The sequence below is a fragment of the Petaurus breviceps genome, unplaced genomic scaffold (assembly GCF_028583685.1).
Source record: "Petaurus breviceps papuanus isolate PSGF00001 unplaced genomic scaffold, PetGlider_PUasm1.0 91133, whole genome shotgun sequence".
Classification (NCBI taxonomy): domain Eukaryota; kingdom Metazoa; phylum Chordata; class Mammalia; order Diprotodontia; family Petauridae; genus Petaurus; species Petaurus breviceps.
In genome coordinates this window covers 87,936,755-87,957,661 of record NW_027187419.1, presented here as the reverse complement: position 1 = coordinate 87,957,661, position 20,907 = coordinate 87,936,755, and the positions used below count along the sequence as shown (strand labels likewise).

At 37.7% G+C, this 20,907-nt stretch overlaps 1 protein-coding gene across 8 annotated transcripts in view; it reads right to left on the bottom strand.

The window, feature by feature from the left end:
- The window catches only part of SLC4A10 (solute carrier family 4 member 10), a 399,681-nt gene that overhangs the window by 49,511 nt on the left and 329,263 nt on the right, over positions 1 to 20,907 (bottom strand). For all 8 annotated transcript variants that reach the window (XM_069080754.1, XM_069080757.1, XM_069080758.1 and 5 more), the window contains one exon: positions 2,655 to 2,760. In XM_069080754.1, coding sequence (XP_068936855.1) covers positions 2,655 to 2,760 — 106 coding nt within the window. The remainder of the gene's footprint in view (positions 1 to 2,654; positions 2,761 to 20,907) is intronic.

The window sequence follows — 20,907 nt, the reverse complement described above, 5'->3', positions numbered from 1 at the left end:
CTTGCATCCAATTATTAGTCCTGTAATCATGTAGTATGGTTAATATCTAGGACATATGAAAGCCAGACCCACTGCTTTCACTGAAATTACATTATCCTTTTAAGTCACAGGTAGAGTTGTTTGACTTGCAGTAAAATAAAATTCGGAAAGGTAACGGTGTGGAGTGAATAGAGGGATATCCCTGGGCAGGTGTGGCAGGGAAGACAAGTTCTGTCTCTGACACATACTAGTTGTGTGACCATGGACAAGTCACTTAATGTCTCAGTGTCCCCAAGCAACTCCCTTAAGCTTAAAAGTCAAAGGACAGTTGCCAATCTATATTGAAGTAGTCAGTTTCCTTCTGAGAGTTCCCTGAACTGCTAAAAAATCATAAGATAGAACTGAAAAAAATAATAGCAAAATAGAAAAAAAATCAGCTGAAGATTGAAGATAGAAGAGTATAGAAAGTGAAAATTCAGGAACAGTAATTCAATAGACATTTGTTAAGTATCCACTGAATGCAAAATACTGTGTTTCATTGTGTGGGAGATTGAAAGATGTAACTCCTTTCATATACCTTGCAGTTTAGTAAGGGACTAACACAAACACAGAAAGCCGTACTATAACATTACATAATAAAAGCATTAGAGAGTTGTAGAATAAAATGTGTTATGAGAATGCCAATGGAATGAAAAGGAGGGAAAATGAAACAGAGAAGAGTTTCCTCTGGGAGGTGGCGTTTAAGTTGTGTTTTAATGGATAAGTTGGAATTTAACAGGCGAGGACAGGGAAACAAGGACATTTCAGACAGAAGAACCCCCACAGGTAAAGTTCAGAAGCAGGAAAGTTCAGACTGGATCATAAAGTATATGAAGAAGAGTAATAAAAGATGAGGCACGGAAGGTAAGATGATGCCAAATTGGGTGTTTGAACCATACTTAGTAGACAATGAGGAGCTACTAAAGACTTTTGAGCAGAAGAGTGACATTAGTAGATCCATATAGAACAATGTGCAGCCTAATAGCAGTGTGAAGGCTATATTAGAAGGGGGTAAAGAGTGAAATTGGGAAACTCATTAGAAGACACCTGAAATAGCCGAGGTGGGTAGTGATGATGGCTTCTACTAGGATGACAGCAATCAGAATAAAGAGGAGGCGATGGATGTGAGAGATGGTGCAGATGTGAGATCTATAATATTTTAGGAACTGAATGAACACAAAGGGTGAAGGAGAGGGAAAATTAAAAGATAACACTTCAGTTTTGTAGGAGACTAGGTGACTAACAATAAGGCCATGCAGAGAAATAGTGAGGAAAGAAGGAGAAACAGGTTTAGAAAGAAACACAATGGTTCAGTGGGACATCCAGAAAGAGAGAGAGATATCCTGGGAGCATCTGGGGATGCAGGTGTGGAGAGCAGAAGAGAAAGACAAGATCCAGCCTTGAGAGACAGCATTGGACTTGGGATCAGGGAGATCTGGATTCAAATTCCACCTCACACACTCATTAGCCAAATCTTTTAACCTCTCTGTGCCTCAATTTCCTCATCTGTAAAGTGTGAGGGTTGGACTTGATGCCTTTAAGGTCCCATCCTCCAGTTCTAAATGATCTATGACTCTATGACAAAGAAAAGAAGACAGAAAGTTGTGAGAGAAAACTGTGAAATACAGTTGGAGGGAGACAGAATTAAAAAAAAAATAACATACCACGAAATAGTACAGGTACACATACAAAGCCACACACAATGGACCAGAAGAAATGGTAATGGGGAAGCAGATATGCTATGGTCCAATCAGTAGTTTCCTGACCCTAACAGCTTTCTTCCCCCATGCAGTCTGAATGGCCCCAGCTTCCCTGATGTAGCTTCCTGGTATATACTGGGGGTATAAAAGGTCCTAACCTTGAATGGTCTCCATTGACATTAGTCCTACCACACATGAAAATCCCATTTTCAGATCTTGCCCTTTATTGTAGAAGGTTCTTATTAAGAAAGGTACCCCAGTTCTCTTTTCAATCATTTCCCCAGCACATTTGACCCAAAATATATGGCAGTTGCCTTTATTATTCCATCTCCATTGGTACATTGCTACAGAAATTATTTGAGCAGACTGTCATAATAGACAAACCTCTCTGCTGCCCATGGCTAGTATTCAGAGAATGCTGCAAACGACATTTCAGCAGCTAAACTGAGATGTTAACAAAGCATCCCCTCCCCCCAATGTAGCCTGAACAGCTGGAGGAATATTGGGTGGGGGGGTAGGGAGGGGAGTCTAAAATAAAAGCTTATAGATTCTTTCCACACAAGGCAGCTTTGGTTTTGCCATCTGGTAGAATTTAGGTCAAACCCGTTGTCATTAAATGTGTTTTGACTTAATCTCAGTCATAGTCCCTTGTTGTTCATATGTAAATTTGTCTTCAGTGTAAAGGCACAATGAGACTCAGTCCTATTTCTCACATGAGCATGTACATGAAGGATAATAAAGTAATAACTAGTTCATTAAAATGTAACTGAAATTGCTCAGGTTTAAAAATCTTCCTGCCTTTCTCTAATGACATACATATTTTATTTTTTTGTCATTCCTAAATCTTAGTAGGAATGATTGTTTTCAAATTTTAACAATACCCCTCCCCCAAAGATAATATTCGTGCTCATATTAATCTTTCAATATTTCACTTACTGACACAGTTAAGTTCTTCCAAATTATGTCAGAGGCAGAGATATTGAATTCTCTCCATTCCTGCAAGGTATCATTGCTAGGATTATGTGGTTCCACACAGTTACATCTGAAAAAGCAAAAAAGTATTTCTTTTTCATTTCTGTTCTTATTTATCAGCAAATGTTAATTAGACTGTCTGTAAATAGGCACTTCTGCTTACTTGAGTCTAATAATACTCACTTCTCTGCTCTGCTTTTCTTTCTCTTCTACCTCTAGAAAAAAGGGCAGGCAATTCAAGTAGGCAAAATCCAATTTGATTCAACCAATATTTATTGAATATATGAACAAGGCAATGTGATTGGTAGTAAGGGAGAAACAAGATAAATCAGAGTATCCAGGTCTTCAAGAAGCTTACTATTTATGCTTCAAGGAACTTTCTGTTCCTTCTCCATCTGGAAAATTATATTTAAAAATCTAGGTTCCTGCAATGTCCACTGGGCCAATTTCTGTTGCCCCACTAGGCTCATTCAAATCCAAATTCAGACAGACCTGATAGGTTATTTGCTTTTGAAATTGCCCAGCCAAGGAGAATCAAAGGCAGACCAAAGATGAAGCCATATCTTGATTTTTTCCTCCATGTTCTTCAATGCCACACGTTATTTAAAAATAACATGTTGCATTGAAGAACATGGGGAAGAATGACAATATCCAAGCATATCACCTAGAGAAACTACATAGGTGAGCTTTTCTCAAAGTCCCCTTATTATAAACCTCATTTTATAGAGAAAACCAGACAGGTATTGATTAAAATATCATGGTTGAGATAAAGCTAGAATGCAAGGAGTGTCAGTGTACAGTGTTCTTCCACCTGAGCCTTTGGGGAGGGTCAATTAATCATTCAATAAAAGTTCTTTCATTGTTTTCCCTATTAGGTGCTATGAGGGATATAAGAAGATAAAAATGCGTTCTCTGCCTTTGAAAACCTACACATTTATTGCAGAATCATGGAATCTGAGAGTTTTAAATGATCTTGGAGGACTTCTAATGCAACTATACTTAACTGAAAATCCCCTTTATGTTGTTGTTTACAAGGTGTAAGCCTCTAGGAAGTGAGGATTCACCCCTCCCCACGCCTTTCTCCCTTTCACCTCCCCCCATCAAACCTTAATCTTTGCAACTTCAACTTATTTTTCCTACTTCTGCCCTCTGGGGACAAGAAAAACATGTACAACTCCCCCTTTCGCAGACAGTCTTTCAAATAACTGCACCCCCAATTCTTCACCCCACAGTTTCCCTTCTGGGTGTATTCCCTCACTTATCAATGCCATTCCTTGGCTGTGGCACCCTCACTGCAGCTGTTGAACCTCTCTTAATGAATGGTAGGATAGCATTAATTGGGAAATGGAATTGTATGTACATCAAAGATAATCTAATAAGAAAAAATATAGGTCCTCCTAAATTCCAAATGTGTTGCTTTCCAAAAGTTTAGTTGAAAATGGGTTGCTTGGAAATGCAGGTGCATTTCCCATGATAAAAATCGTGCTTTAAATGTTATCTTTCCCAGACAAACCTCTATTTAATCCATTAGATAATTGAATTATATGATGCCAATGTGATCATGCCACACAAAATTTAGCTGAAAGAACTGGGGGTGTTTAGTATAGAGGCAATGACAGAAGAGCACAAGCTCTGTTAGGTCCTAAGAAACTAGAAAAGTCCCCCCCCCCCATGGTGGATCAGCCTAGTTAGATTTATTTGTTGTCTATGGAGACAATCTCAGATTGGCTGATGGTTGATCATTCGATGATAGTTTTTTTTGGTCACGGTGACTCATAAAACTTCTATTAAAGCATTGGGTGGCTGTGATCTTTATTTGTAGAGTGAGTGCCCAAACTTATGAAATCACAGGTTGTTTGAAGTAGAGAAAAGGAGGGTAGTGCATTCCAAAATGGGAGAAATGTATGAGGAACAAATGGGGGAAAGCATATGGTGTGCTCAAAAGATAATGGATATTCCAGAATCACAGAATTTGAGAGCTATAAGGGACGTCAGCAGCCATTTAGTCCAACCCATACATGAAAGGAATCCCTATTATAACATACCTGATAAGTGGTAGCCTCATTTAGCCTCTGCTTGAAGACCTCCAAGGGAAGAAACTCACAAGCCTCAAGGCAGTCTATCCTACTTTTGGATAGATTTAATGACTAGGAAGATTTTGTTGATATCAAACCTAAATTTGATTCTTTTAACATCTACCCATGACTCCTACTTCTTCACTCTGTGGCCAAATAGAACTAGTCTGACTTCTCAAATACCTAAAGGCAGCTTTTATGATACCCCGAGTCTCCAGGTCAGAAATCCCTATTTCCTTCAGCTGATTCTCATTGACATGGCCTTAAAGCCCTTCACTGTGCTGGTTGCCCACCTAGTGCCACTCTCCAGTTCAAACTGTAATATCTAGGACTGTACCTTTTACTCTTAATGAAATCTGAGTGCGCACAGTCACTGAGACTATCATCTCCTTATTTCTGGAAGCTGTCTTTCTTTTCAAGGAACAAGTACTTATTTTCTCCCCCTGTCACTCCCTCAAAAGAGCCACAAACAAATCAAAATCTTTTTTTAACAGATGTGCATAATAAAAGCAAATAAATCCCCACACTGGCCATGTACAAACATGTGCATTTCATTAAGCATATTTGGTCCATCATCTCTATCTCAGGAGGTAGACAATATGCTTGCTTCATCATTGTTCTATTGTGGTATAAGAAATGCTGCATTGGGTGGTTTCAGAGAAATCTAGGAGGATTTATATGAATTGATGCAGAGTGAATTGAGCAGAACTAGGAAAACAATTTATGCTATAACAATGTCATAAAAGTAAATGACTTTGTAAGACTTAATAACTCTAATCAACACAATGACTAATCATGATTCTTGCTGATATTTTTTTTAATGAAGTCAAAGATCTCATATTTTTTTTGGCTGCTACATCACACTACTCACTTACTTTGAGCTTATAGTCTATTAAAACACCCAAATCTTTTTTCAGATGAAAAAACCATGCTTTCATTATCTAGTCCTTGTGAAACTGATTTTGAGTTTCGTGTTACTGACTTCAGCCCAATTCTCTAGGTTGACAAGATCTGTGTGGGTCACGTTTTCATTATTCAGGGGTGTTATCCCTCCTAGGTTTGTGCAATCTGAAAATTCCATTTATTCCTTATCTGACTCACTGAATGCCTTTATACAAGTCAGTTTAGACTGAAAGGGTATTATATAAGTCTAGAAAGGAAAACTGTGACTAGAGTATGGAAAACGTTAATATCAGCCTGAAGTGTCTGGTCTTTAGCCTTTAGAGGGAGTCATTGAAGATTTTTAAACAAGTTAGGGATGAAAACTGTATTTTATTAAAGCCAATCTGGGAGCAGTTTGCAGGATAAAGTGATTGCAGGATAAAGTGATTGCAGGGTTAAGTGACCACAGTCCAGAAGGAAAGTTAAAAAGATATATCAGTAAGTCTAGACATAAAGTGATAGCAGATAGAACTAGAGTGGTAGTAATAAGGATGGAAAAGAAAAGAGAGAAGAGACATTGAAAAGTGACTAGATATGGGCAAAAAGGGGAATGAAGAGCCAGTTATAACTCCTGGGTTTCAAGGCTGGGAGCTCAGGAGATTAGTGCTGTGATTAACAGAAAGAGCCTTGAGGAGAAAAATGTTTGGTTCTAGACAAAATATGGATTTTTAATTTTTTTTTGGAGCTAGAAGGACATGAGAAACCATTTAGAGGCAAGTAGGAAAGACAAAAAGATGACATAGAAGAAACAGTTAAAAAAATGTGAGGCAAACCAGAAGTACATAGTGGAAAAAGAACTGGAATTGTGATCAGAGGATGACTACTTGGATTCCAGCTCTGCTTTTGCTATAGGTGTTACTTTGGAAAAGTCAGTTCACCTCTTCGTGTTTCAGTTTCTTCATCTTCAAAGAAATGAGAAGCTTAGGCTAGAAGATATCAATGTCACAAAAACCAAGCTAGTAAAGAATTTCAGGGAGGAGATAGTCAACAATACTAAATGTCACAGGTTCTTAGGGAAATATGAAGACAGAGAGGACTTGTGATAAAAAGGATCATTAGTAAGGATAGGTTCAGTAGAATTGGGGTGAAGGTGGGGACAGAAGCCATACTGCAAGAATGTGTAGGTTAGGGGTGGCCAGGTGGTGCAGTAAGTCAGTAAGAGCACTGGCCCAGCATTGGGAGACCTGGGATCGGTTCCGGCCTCAGATACTTGGCACCCACACAAAAATAAGTGGCCATGTAACCTTGAGCAAGTTACTTAACCCGAATTGCTTAAAAAAAAGAATGTGTAGGTTAAACAATGAGTAGGTTGTGAGGAAAAGAAGGTAGTAGGTGAGACCTCTAATTCAAGAAGTTTTGCAGTGAAAGGAAAGTGAGAAATGGGACTTTAATTAAATGAACATAGATTCAAGTGAAGTTGTTAAGCTTATGCTGTTTTCATTATTTTTTAATGATCTGCCTGCTTTCAATCCTATCCCCCCTTTAATGTTTCCTTCACATAGCTGCCAAAATAGATTCTGTTCAAAAACGTCCAGCAGCCCTCTATCACTTCAAGAATAAAATACAAACTCCTCAGCCTGGCATTTAAAGACTATACTATGGCTACAATCTACTTCTCCAGACTTATTGCATGTTATTGTTTCACAATTCAATGTTCCAGGCAGAATGAATCCCCTTTACATGAATACTTGCCCACATCCTGTCCCATCTTCTTTAGCAGACTGCCTTACTAGCATTCTCCCCATACTAACCTTCAATCTCTATCCATTGACTCCTTTGTTACTACCTCCAAAAACACTCATGCCTCCCCCACTCTTAAAAGACCTTTGCTAGATCCAACCATCCCCATTCCCTATAATCAAATATCTCTCCTTCCCCCTCCCCCTTGGCAAAATTCCTTGAGAAAGCCATTTATACTAGGTGCCCCTATAACCTTCTCTTATCCTTCTCTTCTAAACTCTCTGTAATCTGCCTTCTTACTTTTTTTCACTGCAGCTGCTCTCTTCAGAGTCATCAGGGATCCCTTAATTGCCCAATCAACTAACCTTTTCTCAACCCTCAACTTTCCTGATCTCTCTGCAGCATTTGAACCTGTTGACCACCTATTCTTCTTGGATACTCTCTCCTCTTAAGGCTTTCATGCTACTGCTCTAAGTTCTCTTCCTACTTGTCTGATTGCTCTTTCTTAGTCTCCTTTGTTGGATCTTCACCCAGGTCATTCCTACTAGTTGTGGCTTTTCTCCTGGGATCTGTCCTGGACCTTCTTCTCTTTTTTTTTCTATGTGATTGCACTTAGTGAAATCAGCTCCCATGGGTTAGTAATGATTCCCAGATCCATACATCTAGCCTTTCTCTCTCCCTTGGGTTTCAGGCACATATCACCAATTGACCTTTAGAGATCTCAAATGGTATATCCTGCAGGCATTTCTAACTCAACACATTAATGAAGAACTTATTATCTTTTCTCTCTAAATATTCTGTTCTTCACAACTTTCCTATTTTTGTCAAGGTCTCAACAATCCTCTCAGTCACCCAGAGTCCCAACTTTTGTGTCATCCTGTACTCTTCACTTTTGCTCATTCCATTTATCCAACAGTCAAATTTCATCCTTTTTACGTTCATAACACCTCTTGAATATATCCTGTTATCTCTGCTCAAACAGCTATGATCCTAATACAAGCCCTCCTCATCTATCACTTTCATCTAGACTATTTCAGTAGTCTATTAATTGTTTTTTTTGCCTCAAGTCTTTCCCCTCTCCAATCTATCCTCTGTTCAGTGGCCCATGTGATTTTCTTAAAGCTCAGATCTGATATCATCCTCTATTGCATTCAGTGCTGGAAGGGGGGGAAGGGAACAAGCATTTATTAAGTGCTTACTATCATTTACAAATACTATTTCATTTCATTTTCACAACAGCTTTGTGAGAGGTGCTATTATTATCTCCATTTTTCAATCCAGAAATTGAAGTAGATGGAGGTTAAGTGACTTGTCCAGGGTCACAGAGCTAGTAAGTGCCTGAAGCCAAATCTGTATGATGGTTTCTCTAAGTCTATGCTAGCAGAGTGAAAGTACTGGCAGATTATCTCTAGCTAGAGAGGCTTGAAGTATTGGTCTATATGTCTCAGGGGGGAAGAGTAACCAGGGTACTGGATTCAGAGTACTGAACAAGACCTTACTTCTAATCTTGCCTTAGTTACTTTTTTTTTCTTTTTGGAGGGGGGAAGGTAGGGCAATTGGGGTTAAGTGATTTGCCCAAGGTCACACAGCTAGTTTTGTGTTAAGTGTTTGAGGCTGGATTTGAACCCAGGTCCTCCTGACTCCAGGGCCAATGCTCTATTCACTAGCCACCCCCTTGGTTACCTTCTGACTGTAGAGTACTTAATAGAGTGTTGACTTATAGTGAGCACTGTATAAATGTTAGCTATAACAACAACAATTATTATTATATTTATCATTAATATAATACTTCAAGGTTTTCAAAGTGATTTACATTGTTTTTTTCTAGTGCCTGACACAGGATTCAAACTCAGGTTTCCCAGACTCCAAGACCAACACTGTGCCTCCTGGTCACCTCTATTTACTTGCTAGCTATAAGATGCTGGGCAAGTTCCTTCACCTCTTTCAAGCTGTTTCTTCAGCTGTAAAAATCCTAATAAAAGCACCTGCCTCACAGGATTGTTGTGAGGACCAAACAAGACAGTGCATGTAAAGCACTTCACAAATCCTAAAGCAATACATAAATTCCAGCTGATGTTATTGTTTGAGGAAGAGATAGTTTAGGGATAGCTATCACCAGATTGGCTTCAGGATGATATGTCTTTTTTTCCTACTATAACTATCATGTTTGAATTGCATGATGTTGGGAATTGAGAGATCCAGTTTGATACCCTTATTTTACAGATGAGGAATACTGAGATTAAATGACTTGCCCACAGTCACACAGGTAAGCAGCACAGCATTATTTGAACCTCATTCTCTGATTCTATTGTGTCAGTGGAGGGAGTCTTCACTTTGATAAAATAAAAAATACTGAAGTGCCATTCATACAAATCACTGAATATTTTTTCCCAGTCAGACTAGAATCCATGACCAATGTATTTCCATTCTTCTTTCTGTAGTTTTAATTTCCATGTCCCTTTGTAGAGTGTTGTGTAGAGGACTCTTCCTTTTCTTCCGCCTTTCAAAGCTCAAAATCCTAGGTCTAAGATGGGAAGTTTGGGAGAGTCATAGAACCTTTCCTAGACTTTGATTATGTATTTGGCACAGGTGAAGGTGATTTTTATGCAGTGTTCATGGTAATAGACCTCTGACAAAACCATCAACATTGTTGTTCTCTCCTATAGCTGAACAGATGATAAATTTCCTCTCTCCTAGAAGAGATTTCTAGGCTCCAGTGTTATGTAAGAACTTTGAAAAATGGCTATGAGTCAATCTGTTCCAAAGCTCAGGCAATGGCTATGTGCCCATAATGGTTTCAGGAAAGGCCATTGGCTTTTTGGATTGTGTGTCCTAAGCTTTTAATTGAAGATAAGCTAGCTTCAGAAATAGGTAATAAAATGAGATAAAATCCCTCTTCCCTGCACTTCCATCTATGCTATTGTGTTCTGTTCAAAATGAAATAAAAGAGGTAGAATTAAAATAAGACTGATGAGATAAGAGTTGAGCTGGGGCAGAGTTTTTTCTGTTAGGTCTAGTTTGAATACTGTCATGTGCTATCAGTGATAAAGTAATGCCTGCCACTCATGTAACTGGAACAGAATAGCCAGCCCATCTTTACCCAATTCACAGCATTACTTTGCTGGACAAATTTTAAAACACCAAAATAAATCCATAATTTGTACATCGTGGTATTGTGATTTTATTCCTCTTGATTCAAGATCTCCCAAACAGAAGCCCTTCTACTCATTACTGTCTGGAGAAAAGCCAGTGCCTTAGCACACAGCCATCTTGATAGCACAAATGTCTACCAGGTGATTAGGTAAGCATCTTAATGAAAAGTCCTAGCCTAGGAAATTTCAAGACCTAATGGAAGAGATGAATTCTCTTATTAGGGAAAGGCCTTTGTTGTCTTCAAGACAAAGAAAAAATTGAGTAGAAGTGCTGTCAATGTGTCATTATCACTGGATTAAATCACTGGATGGCATGATGTTCTCCATTTGCCTTTGTGGCCATTTATCAGAATCTTCCCATTTTGGATGAACAGTTCCTTTGTAATCTTTTTTTTTTTTAAGCCATCAGGGTTAAGTAACTTGCTCAAGGTTACATGGCCAGTTATTTCTGGGTGTGGTGCTAAGTATCTGAGCCCGGATTTGATCCCCAGGTCATCCCGACCCTGGAGCCAGTGCTCTTACTCGCTGTGCTGCCTGGCTGCCCCCTTTCTAATCTTTTTCAAAGACTCTTTTGTGATTAAAAAAAGAACAGTCACTTTAGTACTTGACATTAAGTCTGGTGTTAGAACAGGTCAAAAAAAAAACCCTTCTATCATGGTTTGTCTATCACTGTTAGGCTCATTATCATCAAGTGGTATTCTGAAGTGTCCATATATGCATATACCATGGAAAGAAATCATCATGGTTCTTTGAATTCCAAATGCTTACAATGTTTTTAAACTCTTCTCTCTTACAGAACAGTATTCCTTGCACTGAGAAACTGGCACACTGGATGTTTAAGGTGGCAAAGAAGAATGGTTCCTAGGAAGCCAGGACTCAACTCATTAACCAGGTCTTAGAATTCCTTTCCTTCTCCTTCCTCTCAAACTCCCCCTTTCCTCTCCTTTTTCTTTACTTCCAAGTCCTTCCATCAGATGAAGTGGCTTTGTGCCTCCTTAAATATAATTGCTATATTGACCTCCCCAACACCATGCTGGAAAGAGTAGGCAGAAATCTTCATTTTCCTCTACTTGTACTTTGACGGTTCATAACATTAACTGCAAACTCAAAAGGAGTTGAATGTATAGTGGAGGCCAAAGTAGGGAGTTTCTGATTTGTGGAGTTTTAAATGGATGTGAGGAGGATAAGAATGGTTACACAGAAGTATGTTATGGCCCTCCCTTTAAGAATCACCTCTTACAATCTCCAAATATAAACTATAACATGCAAGAAGAAAAAAACCTCTTTTCAAATTCTCAAAACATGGCAGCAGAATATCCCTACTACCAGCACCACTACATATTAAATCTATTACAAAGAGTTGTCTTCCCTTCAATTTCTTTTCCAAATATCATGACCATTGGAGACATCACTATTTTCTTGATCCTCTAGATTGATCATTTCATAATTATACTCAGTCCTAATCTCTCTCCCCACTCCTGTCTCTCTCTATCTATTCATCCATTCAATCATCTATCCATTTACTCTACAATATTTTTGAGCACACTCATCTGCATAGCACTGTAGTAGGTGGGGTGAGGAATAAAATAAATGGAGGATACAGTCCCTGCCTTCAAGGAGCATTCAATTTAGTGGTGCTTCTGATATTTTCCTCTCTACATCTGGCCTGCTTATAGTTCTGCCAATACTTCTTATGTCAGGTCAACTAAAATTTATTAAGTGCCCACTATAAGCCAAATACTCTGCTATGCACTGAATAGAAAGGCAAGAACTCAATAAACAAAACAAAACAAAACTAGTCCCTGCCCTCAAGGAGCTCACAGTACAGTGGGGGAAGGGGAGACAAAATGTCAAACAACTATGTACAATAAGATACATATAGGATAAATTGGAGATAATCTCAGAGGAAAGGAAGTAAGGATTGTGAAAGGCTTATATATACATACATAAACACACACACAAACACATCTTTTCTTTCCATTTTACTAATGAAAGCACAATTTTAGGCCTTAATCATTTCGTGTCTAGACTATTGCTTTCTTGATGGGCTTTCTGGGATCATTTCCAATATATCTTACATTCAGTTCTTCTCAAAACTTGCAATTGCCCCCCAGTCGCCTGTGATAAAGTCCCAATTATGAGTTTTTTTTTTTTAACACTTTGACAATGGTTCCCAGCAGTTACCTCCCACACTAAGATTTTATGATTACTTAACTGTTCCTATCTCTTATTATGACATGCTTGTGAAGAATTTTAATAATAAGGAATTAAGGAAACGGAAAACCATGGAGATGTGTTGTACAAGTAAAATCTATAGAAACAGAATACACAAATAATTCAGGCTAGCAGAATGAAAGAAGACTATTTACCATTCTCAAAGTTTATTTTGTCTTCCCTAGTCCCTGAAAATTGGCCCATGCCTTTGTCTTCATTTGTAAAATCAGGACAGGTCCTCCAGAATGTGATTTGGACACCAAGACTTCTTCTTTCTCCACACATGGTACCTTCTCTCCTGTACTGGATGTGAACCTCCTACAATTAAACCCATTCTTTTGGGTTAGGTCACTATTCACTGATTTATTCAAATTCATTCACAAAGTTATGACAGAATCAGAATTAGAATCCAGGTAATTTTATTCCTTATGGTGGTGCTCATTTTTTCAAGCTAGGTATTATAGTGGCTAGAGTGTAAAAAAAGTAAAGTGAAGTAAAAAAAAAGATTTGAGTTCAAAACCTATCTCAGATATGCCATGTTTCTTGGGACAAGTCACTTTACCTCTCTTGGATTCAGTTTCTTCATCTGTAAAATGAGAATAATAATAATAATAAAAATCATGCCCCATAGGGTTGTTGTGAGGATCAAATGGTACAGTAACATGTGTAAAGTGTTTTGTAAACTTTAAAGTGCTATATAAACACTACCAATTATTAAGCAAAGCCATTGCCCAATTTCCTTAAAGGAGAATAGATGCAGAATTCTAATGTGATCTGGCATAACTCATCTCTAGGCAAGGATCCTCCTCCTTATCCCATAGGTGACTGCCCATGTGATGTGATTTCAGAGGTATATTCGATCTTACTTAGCTACCCCTGAAAAATTTTGAATACTCCTTACTGGAGGAATTGAATACTTGGAAAAGGAAGTATCAATTCATCACTCTTCAACTTAGTTCTTGCCAGAAATAAGGTAATGAAAAGTATGTGGGAAATGGGGTGAGGGAAGGAAGTGAAATAGTCCATGTAACTGGACTCTTAATGGGGTAAGAGTTAATGTGTTAATAGGTTTTCTGAACTCTATTTTCTTCTTGAAAAACAAAACAAAACAACTTTGTTCCAAAGGGTGGTTTCCTAGATGAGGGAGAGGAGAAGGATGCATTTGGAAATAAAGGTAACCTGTCAAAACTGATCTGTCCCTAAAAAGGGGTAGCACATCCCACTTCACATACCTCAATGAATAACAGATTTGAACATAAAAAGAAAACTATAAAAAGATGGGAGAATATGTCATAATGCACTTATCTCAACTCTGGAGAAGAAATACATTCTTCTTCCTTTTAAACAAGTAAAAAGAATTACTAGGGACAAGGTAAATGAGTTTGGTTATATTAAAATGAAAATTCCTGTACAATAAAATTATATATAATGAAATATTAAAAAAGAAAAGTTGATGGGGAAAATATTTGTGGCAGATGTCATTGATAAAAAGGTGACATCTAAAATGATAAGGAACTACTAAAAGTTTATAAAATTAATACCTAATCCAATCCACAGTAGTAAAGGGATATTAAACAGAAAATTTTTAAAAGGGGAAATGTAAATTATTAATAATTACTTGAAAAAATGCTCAACCTAACTTCAAAGAGATGTAAATTAAAACAACTTGGAGATGCTACCTTAACACTCATAAAATTGACCAAAATAATTAAAACCAATGAACTTAAAGTAGGTAAGGTTATGGAGAAACAGGTCCACTATTCATTGCTTTTGGAACTGCACGCTTATTGAGTTTTTCTGTAATGCAATCTGGCAGCATACAGCATAAGGTGTTTTTGCTCGTCTGTTTTTAGTTTTTCCATATAATTTAAAAAAATTATCCTATTGATATTTTGTTTTTTCATCACCATTTCCAAATATATAGCTCTCCCTCCCCTACACATAGTAAGCCATCCTAGGTAACAAAGATTTTTTTTTAGAGAAAAATGGTTCAGAAAACCAATTACATCAATTTGTGTCTGAAAGTATATACAATTTTCCATAGCCACTTCTGCAAGCAAGGTTTTGAATGGCATTTTTTTTCCTGTTCTTCTCTAGGGCCAAACTTGCTCATTATAATTAGAGTTTCATTGTTTTCTTGCTTTCCATTTACATTGATGTAATCATTGTGCCGATCATTTTCCGAGTCCTGCTTACTTCACTCAGCACGGAGTAAATGTTATTAAAACAATCAGACTCTTTCTTCCATTCTACTGTTGGGCATATACCTGGGTTATGTTTTAAAAAGAATAATTTATCCAAAATCTTTTATAGCAGCATCATTTAAAATCCAACCCCCTAAGAAACCCACCCCAAACTTAAAATAAACCTTAAATTTATCTAACGATATGGGAATGATTCCATAAACTGTGTTACATTGAGGTCATCGAATAGAATTAAGATCTTCAAATATGAGGAACATGGGGACATCTGGAAAGACTTTTACGAAATAATGCAAATCAAAGAAAGCAGGTCCAGAAAAATAGTACCTACCATCTGTGACCATGTGAAAGGAAAGATGAATGGGGATGAATGGTCACAACATCCTGAGAGAGACTTAGAGGATGTGGCTGAAGTAATTGTTGCATTTATGTATGCAGTGAAACTATATTAAAATGCAAAGAGTTGTAAACTATTCTTTCCCTTTAAAAAAATTCTTTGTTATAAGGGATATTTCTCTGGGGGAATGATGAGGATAAATGTATTGGAAAATGCAAGTAACAGAAAAACAAATTATATTAATACTTTTTTTTTCAAACTAGAACTAGCTGCTAAGTAAGGTTAATTAATTGTAATGATGTTTAATAGTCTGACAAGTCATTTTTTAAGTGGCATCCTCCAAGCAACCAACCAATCAGGGATAACTAGGAGTAAAGAATATGCTTTTGGCCTTCAGAGGAGGGAGGGATTGATTTCTGGCAAGGAAGAAGGTAATTACAAGTGACCTGGCTAAACTGGAAATAATGAGAAGGTCATAAGGACACAAAGGACATATGCTCTCCCTCATGGCCATTCTCTCCTCTGCAAGTCATGTTAGAGGAAACAAGCCATATGGCAGGGGCTGTGTGCCTCTTCTCAGATAGGCAGAGAAGCACCTAGATTGACTTCTCTTTTTATGGGGGCTCATGCTAAACTATTTACAATCAGGTCTATGATAACTACATTCCATCCTTTCTACAAGAGTGCTTATTTTTAAAAAAGAATGCTTATGAGTATGTGATGCTAAAGCATTGTTGACAACCACATTCTCAATTGGTAGGTTTCAGCATTTGTATTGAGCCAGAAACTTCTCTGAAAGTTCATATGGTTTTAAAAACTTTAATATTAACTTTCCCCTCCCTTTTGAGAAGTTTTCCGTGTGCTAGGGGGGTTTGACCAGGGGATTTGCTGGTAAATATTTAACAACTGGCTTTCTAGGGAGAAAAAAATGTGCTCACAGATACACTTTTAAGTTTAATCTACATTATTCACATTTTCTCTATCACTTTCATAAATCTAGACAATAAAACAATAAATCAAGCTCTAATTTCTACCATTTGCCAGTTTCCAAGGTGTAAATGCTCAATCTGAAAACTTAACAAGTGACTCTCATACCTGGCTCTAGCTGGCTGCAGCATACTCTCCCAATGCCCTATCAGTCTCTAGTTACATATGCTAAGAGCTGCTAGCTGGCAAAGTGTTGGCTGTGTGCTAAAATTCTTTCTGAGAACACTGTGGGAAGCTTGGGTCAATATGAAAGAGGTGAATGAATTCAAGATCTCTCTGCTAAGTTCTTATAGCTTGGACTCTCTTTGATAATCTGGATAACATTGGATGAAAGGTGAGAGGGTTTAGGAATGGAATACTAAAAGACAGACTTCATTATCATAATAATCACTTTGTTCCATATTTATCTATGCATACGTTATAATTCTCTACAGTAGACTGTAAACTCCTTGAGGACAAGGACAATCATTTCTGATTTTTGTGTGCTTAGTGCTTAACCTAATGCCCTGCACAAATAAATTTTCCTCGACTCTGACCTTGAAAAGGTTTGCACTGAATACAATAACATTTATACTGAAACCCATAACTGAGGTACTCATCCCTGTGGTCTGGGACCAAGTCCTTGGATTTCAGTTTCCTCATCTGTAAAATGATGGGGTTGGGCAGGATGGTCTCAGTGATTCCTTCTAACTATAAATTCCAAGATCTTATATTTGTGAGCATTAAAGAAGTGATTGTAGGGGGAGGCTAGGTGGCACAGTGAATAGAGCACCAGCCCTGGAATCAGGAGGACCTGAGTTCAAGTCCGGCCTCAGACACTTAACACAAAACTAGCCGTGTGACCTTGGGCAAGTCATTTAACCCCAATTGCCCTACCTTCCCCCCTCCAAAAAGCAAAAATAAATGAATAAACAAACAAACAAATAAAGAAAGAAGTGATTGTGTGGTCTATTCACATGTTGCTTTTTACTATTTGGGGTGCTGAGGGAAAAGAGTGTTCTAGAAGGTGGTTTAGGTTTTGCATTGTTTATTTAATTGGTGTGGTGGGGTGAGACCTTATTCTGATATGGGAAAGTCTTTGCAAAATGAATTTCTTCTATTTCCAGGCTACATTTCTCTTTTTAGTGTTTCCCTTTTTGTTAAACCTTTGCAGACAACCTATTTTATGATTGAATACTTAGTAACTTTGGTGGCTTGCATACATAAACAGAAAAAAAAATGCTGAGCTAAGTGAATAATGGTTGGTTCTATGACTGTCTAGGAAAGCTGATGTTCAACACAGTTAGCAGTTTAATTCTCACCATTAAAGAGAGCTTTTCTCCCTAAGGGAACTTATTAGTAATAAATACTCTCCCACATTCCCTTAGCATTCCAAAGCATCCCAAAGAAACTGCCAGTACTGCCAGTTACAACATTATGCCAAGTGGGGAATTTGCATCAGCATCTTGCAAAGAAAGAACCAAAGGGAGAAAAGCTATGAAACTTTTTTGAGATCACACAATGGGAAAATAAAAGAGTAAAATTTGCCAAAGGATTCACAGTGTACTCATACCTATATTATCATGTATGATCACATATGCCAATGCTATTTGTTTGCAAAAACAACAACATTTATTTTTCTTTTTTGGAGGGAAGAAGGCAGGGCAATTGGGGTTAAATGGCTTGCCCAAGGTCACATGGCTAGTAAGTGTTAAGTATCTGAGGCCATATTTGAACTCAGGTCCTCCTGACTCCAGGGCCAGCGCTCTATTCACTGCACCACCCAGTCGCCCCTGAACACAACATTTTTTTCTTAAGTGTCTACTGCATACCAGACATAGTGCTAGGTCGTCAAAGAGATATGAAACTAAAGGACACATAGCTCTGACTCTAAGGAGCTATTAGATATACCATCTAATGGGGGCATCAGACATAGACTCAAATAACCATAATATAAATTACAAGATACCTAGGAGCGGTCGAAGAGAGGGGTATAAAAGCATCAAGGGCAGCAGGATCAATTTTCACTGGTGTACTCCACAGCTGGGACTGGGACAGGCAGTAGGTAGAGTAACACTGTTAAGAGGAAAGAGCTCAACTCTATTGGCACAGGAAACTTGGGTTCCACCTTTAGCTGTGTTATTGATTGGCTCTGTGACTTAGGATAAGTCATTTAATCTCACTGCTTTGCTTTTCTCATTTGTAAAATGGTGTCTGTCTTATTCATCTTACAGGACTTCCATTAATATAAAGTACTTGTGTGTGTGTGTGTGTGTGTATGTATGCATATATATATATATATCAGATTACTCTGAAGATGTCTAAGTATTATATACTTCTCTAAATTGAGGATCACAGGGAAATTTGAACCTATTTTAAGTAACATTTTGGCAGTTGAAATTGCAAGGTCCTCTCTAGAGAAACTAAAAAGCAGTAATTAAAGGGACCTCAAGTGGCTATCCACTCCATTTCACTGCCTCCAGAAAGAAGGAAGTATCGTGGTATACTGGATTTTGTAAAATGAGGCAAGACTACATGACCTCCACAATACCTCCCAGCTCCAGCTCTGTTACTCCTATGTCTGGAGGTGATCTTGTGGTCAGGAAGAATTGGGTTTCAGTTCTACTTCAGACACTCACTGTATGACCTTGCACTCTTTGAACCTTAGTTTCTCATCTTTAAAATGGGGATAATTATAGCAGTATCTATCTATCTATCTATCTATCTATCTATCTATCTATCTATCTATCTATCTATCTATCTATCTATCATCTCTCTCTATCATCTATCTATCTATCTATCTATCTATCTGTCTGTCTGTCTGTCTATCTATCTATCTATCTATCTATCTATCTATCTATCTATCTATCTATCTATCTATCTATCTATCTATATCATGTTTGTAAAAGTGCTTTCTAACAGTAAAATGCTATGTAAATGAACTATTAAAAATTTCTTCCTATTAATAAAAAAGTCTTGTTAAAAAGACTTTACAACTTCCTTTGGTAATGTGTCCCAGTATTTCACAACTCTTTCAGTCTAGAAATTCTTAATGATATATTAGGTGAGAGGTTAGTAATAGGAGAAAGAAAGAGGAGAATTGAGACTGGAATATATAGCAACCCAGTTGTAATAGTAAGGGAATTTGAAGATCTTCCCTACCCCTTATTAGACCTAGGGGATCTGAAGATCTTCCTTGCACCTTAATGGGCCTCACTTAGAGCCCAACAAGAGGTTTGCTTAGGGGAGGCTTATTTTTTAGGAAGGCCTACACCTTTTGTTACTTTGTCATTAGGTAGTGGGTCATGAAGGTTGTGAGGTCCTCTGACCCTGGAGAAGGCTATATATACCTCTGAGGTGAGGTTTTGCTTTGGGGTTCACTTATGGATCCCACAATTCTTTGGCCAGATGAGACTCTAGGTAACCATTGAGCCCCACTGGCTTTGAAAATCCAGATGTTGGTGCTCTCTCTCTGGTAACTATGTATGTGTGTATGTATGTATGTATGTATATGTGTGTGTGTGTATGTATGTATGTAATGGTCAGACAGCTAGAAGCCTTGTCTGTTGAATTGTGTTATTTTCTCTGTCTATATTTTTTGTCTGCTTGTGACTTCTGTTTGTATTTTCTCTGAAGTTAAGAGTGCTGACTTTTCCCCCTGAACTAAGTAAATGATATATATGTTTGATTAAAGTAAGATTGTCAACCCTTTTTGATTTGCTTTCCTTTAGAAAAACAGATCAAAGAACCGTGTTAGCAGCCATCCTGGGTATGCTAGGGTGCTTGCTGTTACACCAGCGTAAGAAGGAGGAGAACTGAGGAAGAAGCTTCATAAATGGTAAACTCTCTAAGCATTGGAATAATAATGAAAAATACTTTGTATAGGGCAATGAGCTCAGTGTTTACAGGATTATAGGGTCATACCAATTTAGAGCTGGAAATGTATATTGGAGCTAGGCTATATAGGGCCTTGAATGTCAGGTATATATTGATATAATATAAAACATATATGTATGTGTATATATATACATACCTATCTCTCTATCTCTCTCTCTCTCTATCTATCTATCTATCTATCTATCTATCTATCTATCTATCTATCTATCTATATTTGGTATGGGATGAGGAGCCACAAAGATTTTTGTGCAGAAGAGTAATTTGATCAGATATATTCATAACAAAGATTATTCTGGCTGCCATACAAAAATGGATTGGAGGGATGGGGAGATAGTGAAGCTACAATGTTTCTTTGCAATAGTCTAAGTGGGTGCTAATCAAGTTTAATAGTAACAGTGGCAATGGTAGGAATAGAGAAGAGAGAATGGATGTGAAAGAAGCAGAGTCAAGAGAACATAGTAACTGATCAGATATGAGAAGTGAAGGAGCGGGAAACACTCAGAGATAACCCTAGAATTACAAACTTTGGAGACCAGACACCTCAGACAGAAATCATGAAGTCAGAAAGAAGAGAAGGGCTATGGGGGAAGATTATAAGCTCAATTTTTGGATTACTGAGTTTCTGGTGCTGTTATAATTTAAGTTTAGATGGCATTTTAGCAATTGGAGATGTAGATCTGGTCCTTCCTTCCTTCCTTCCTTCCTTCCTTCCTTCCTTCCTTCCTTCCTTCCTTCCTTCCTTCCTTCCTTCCT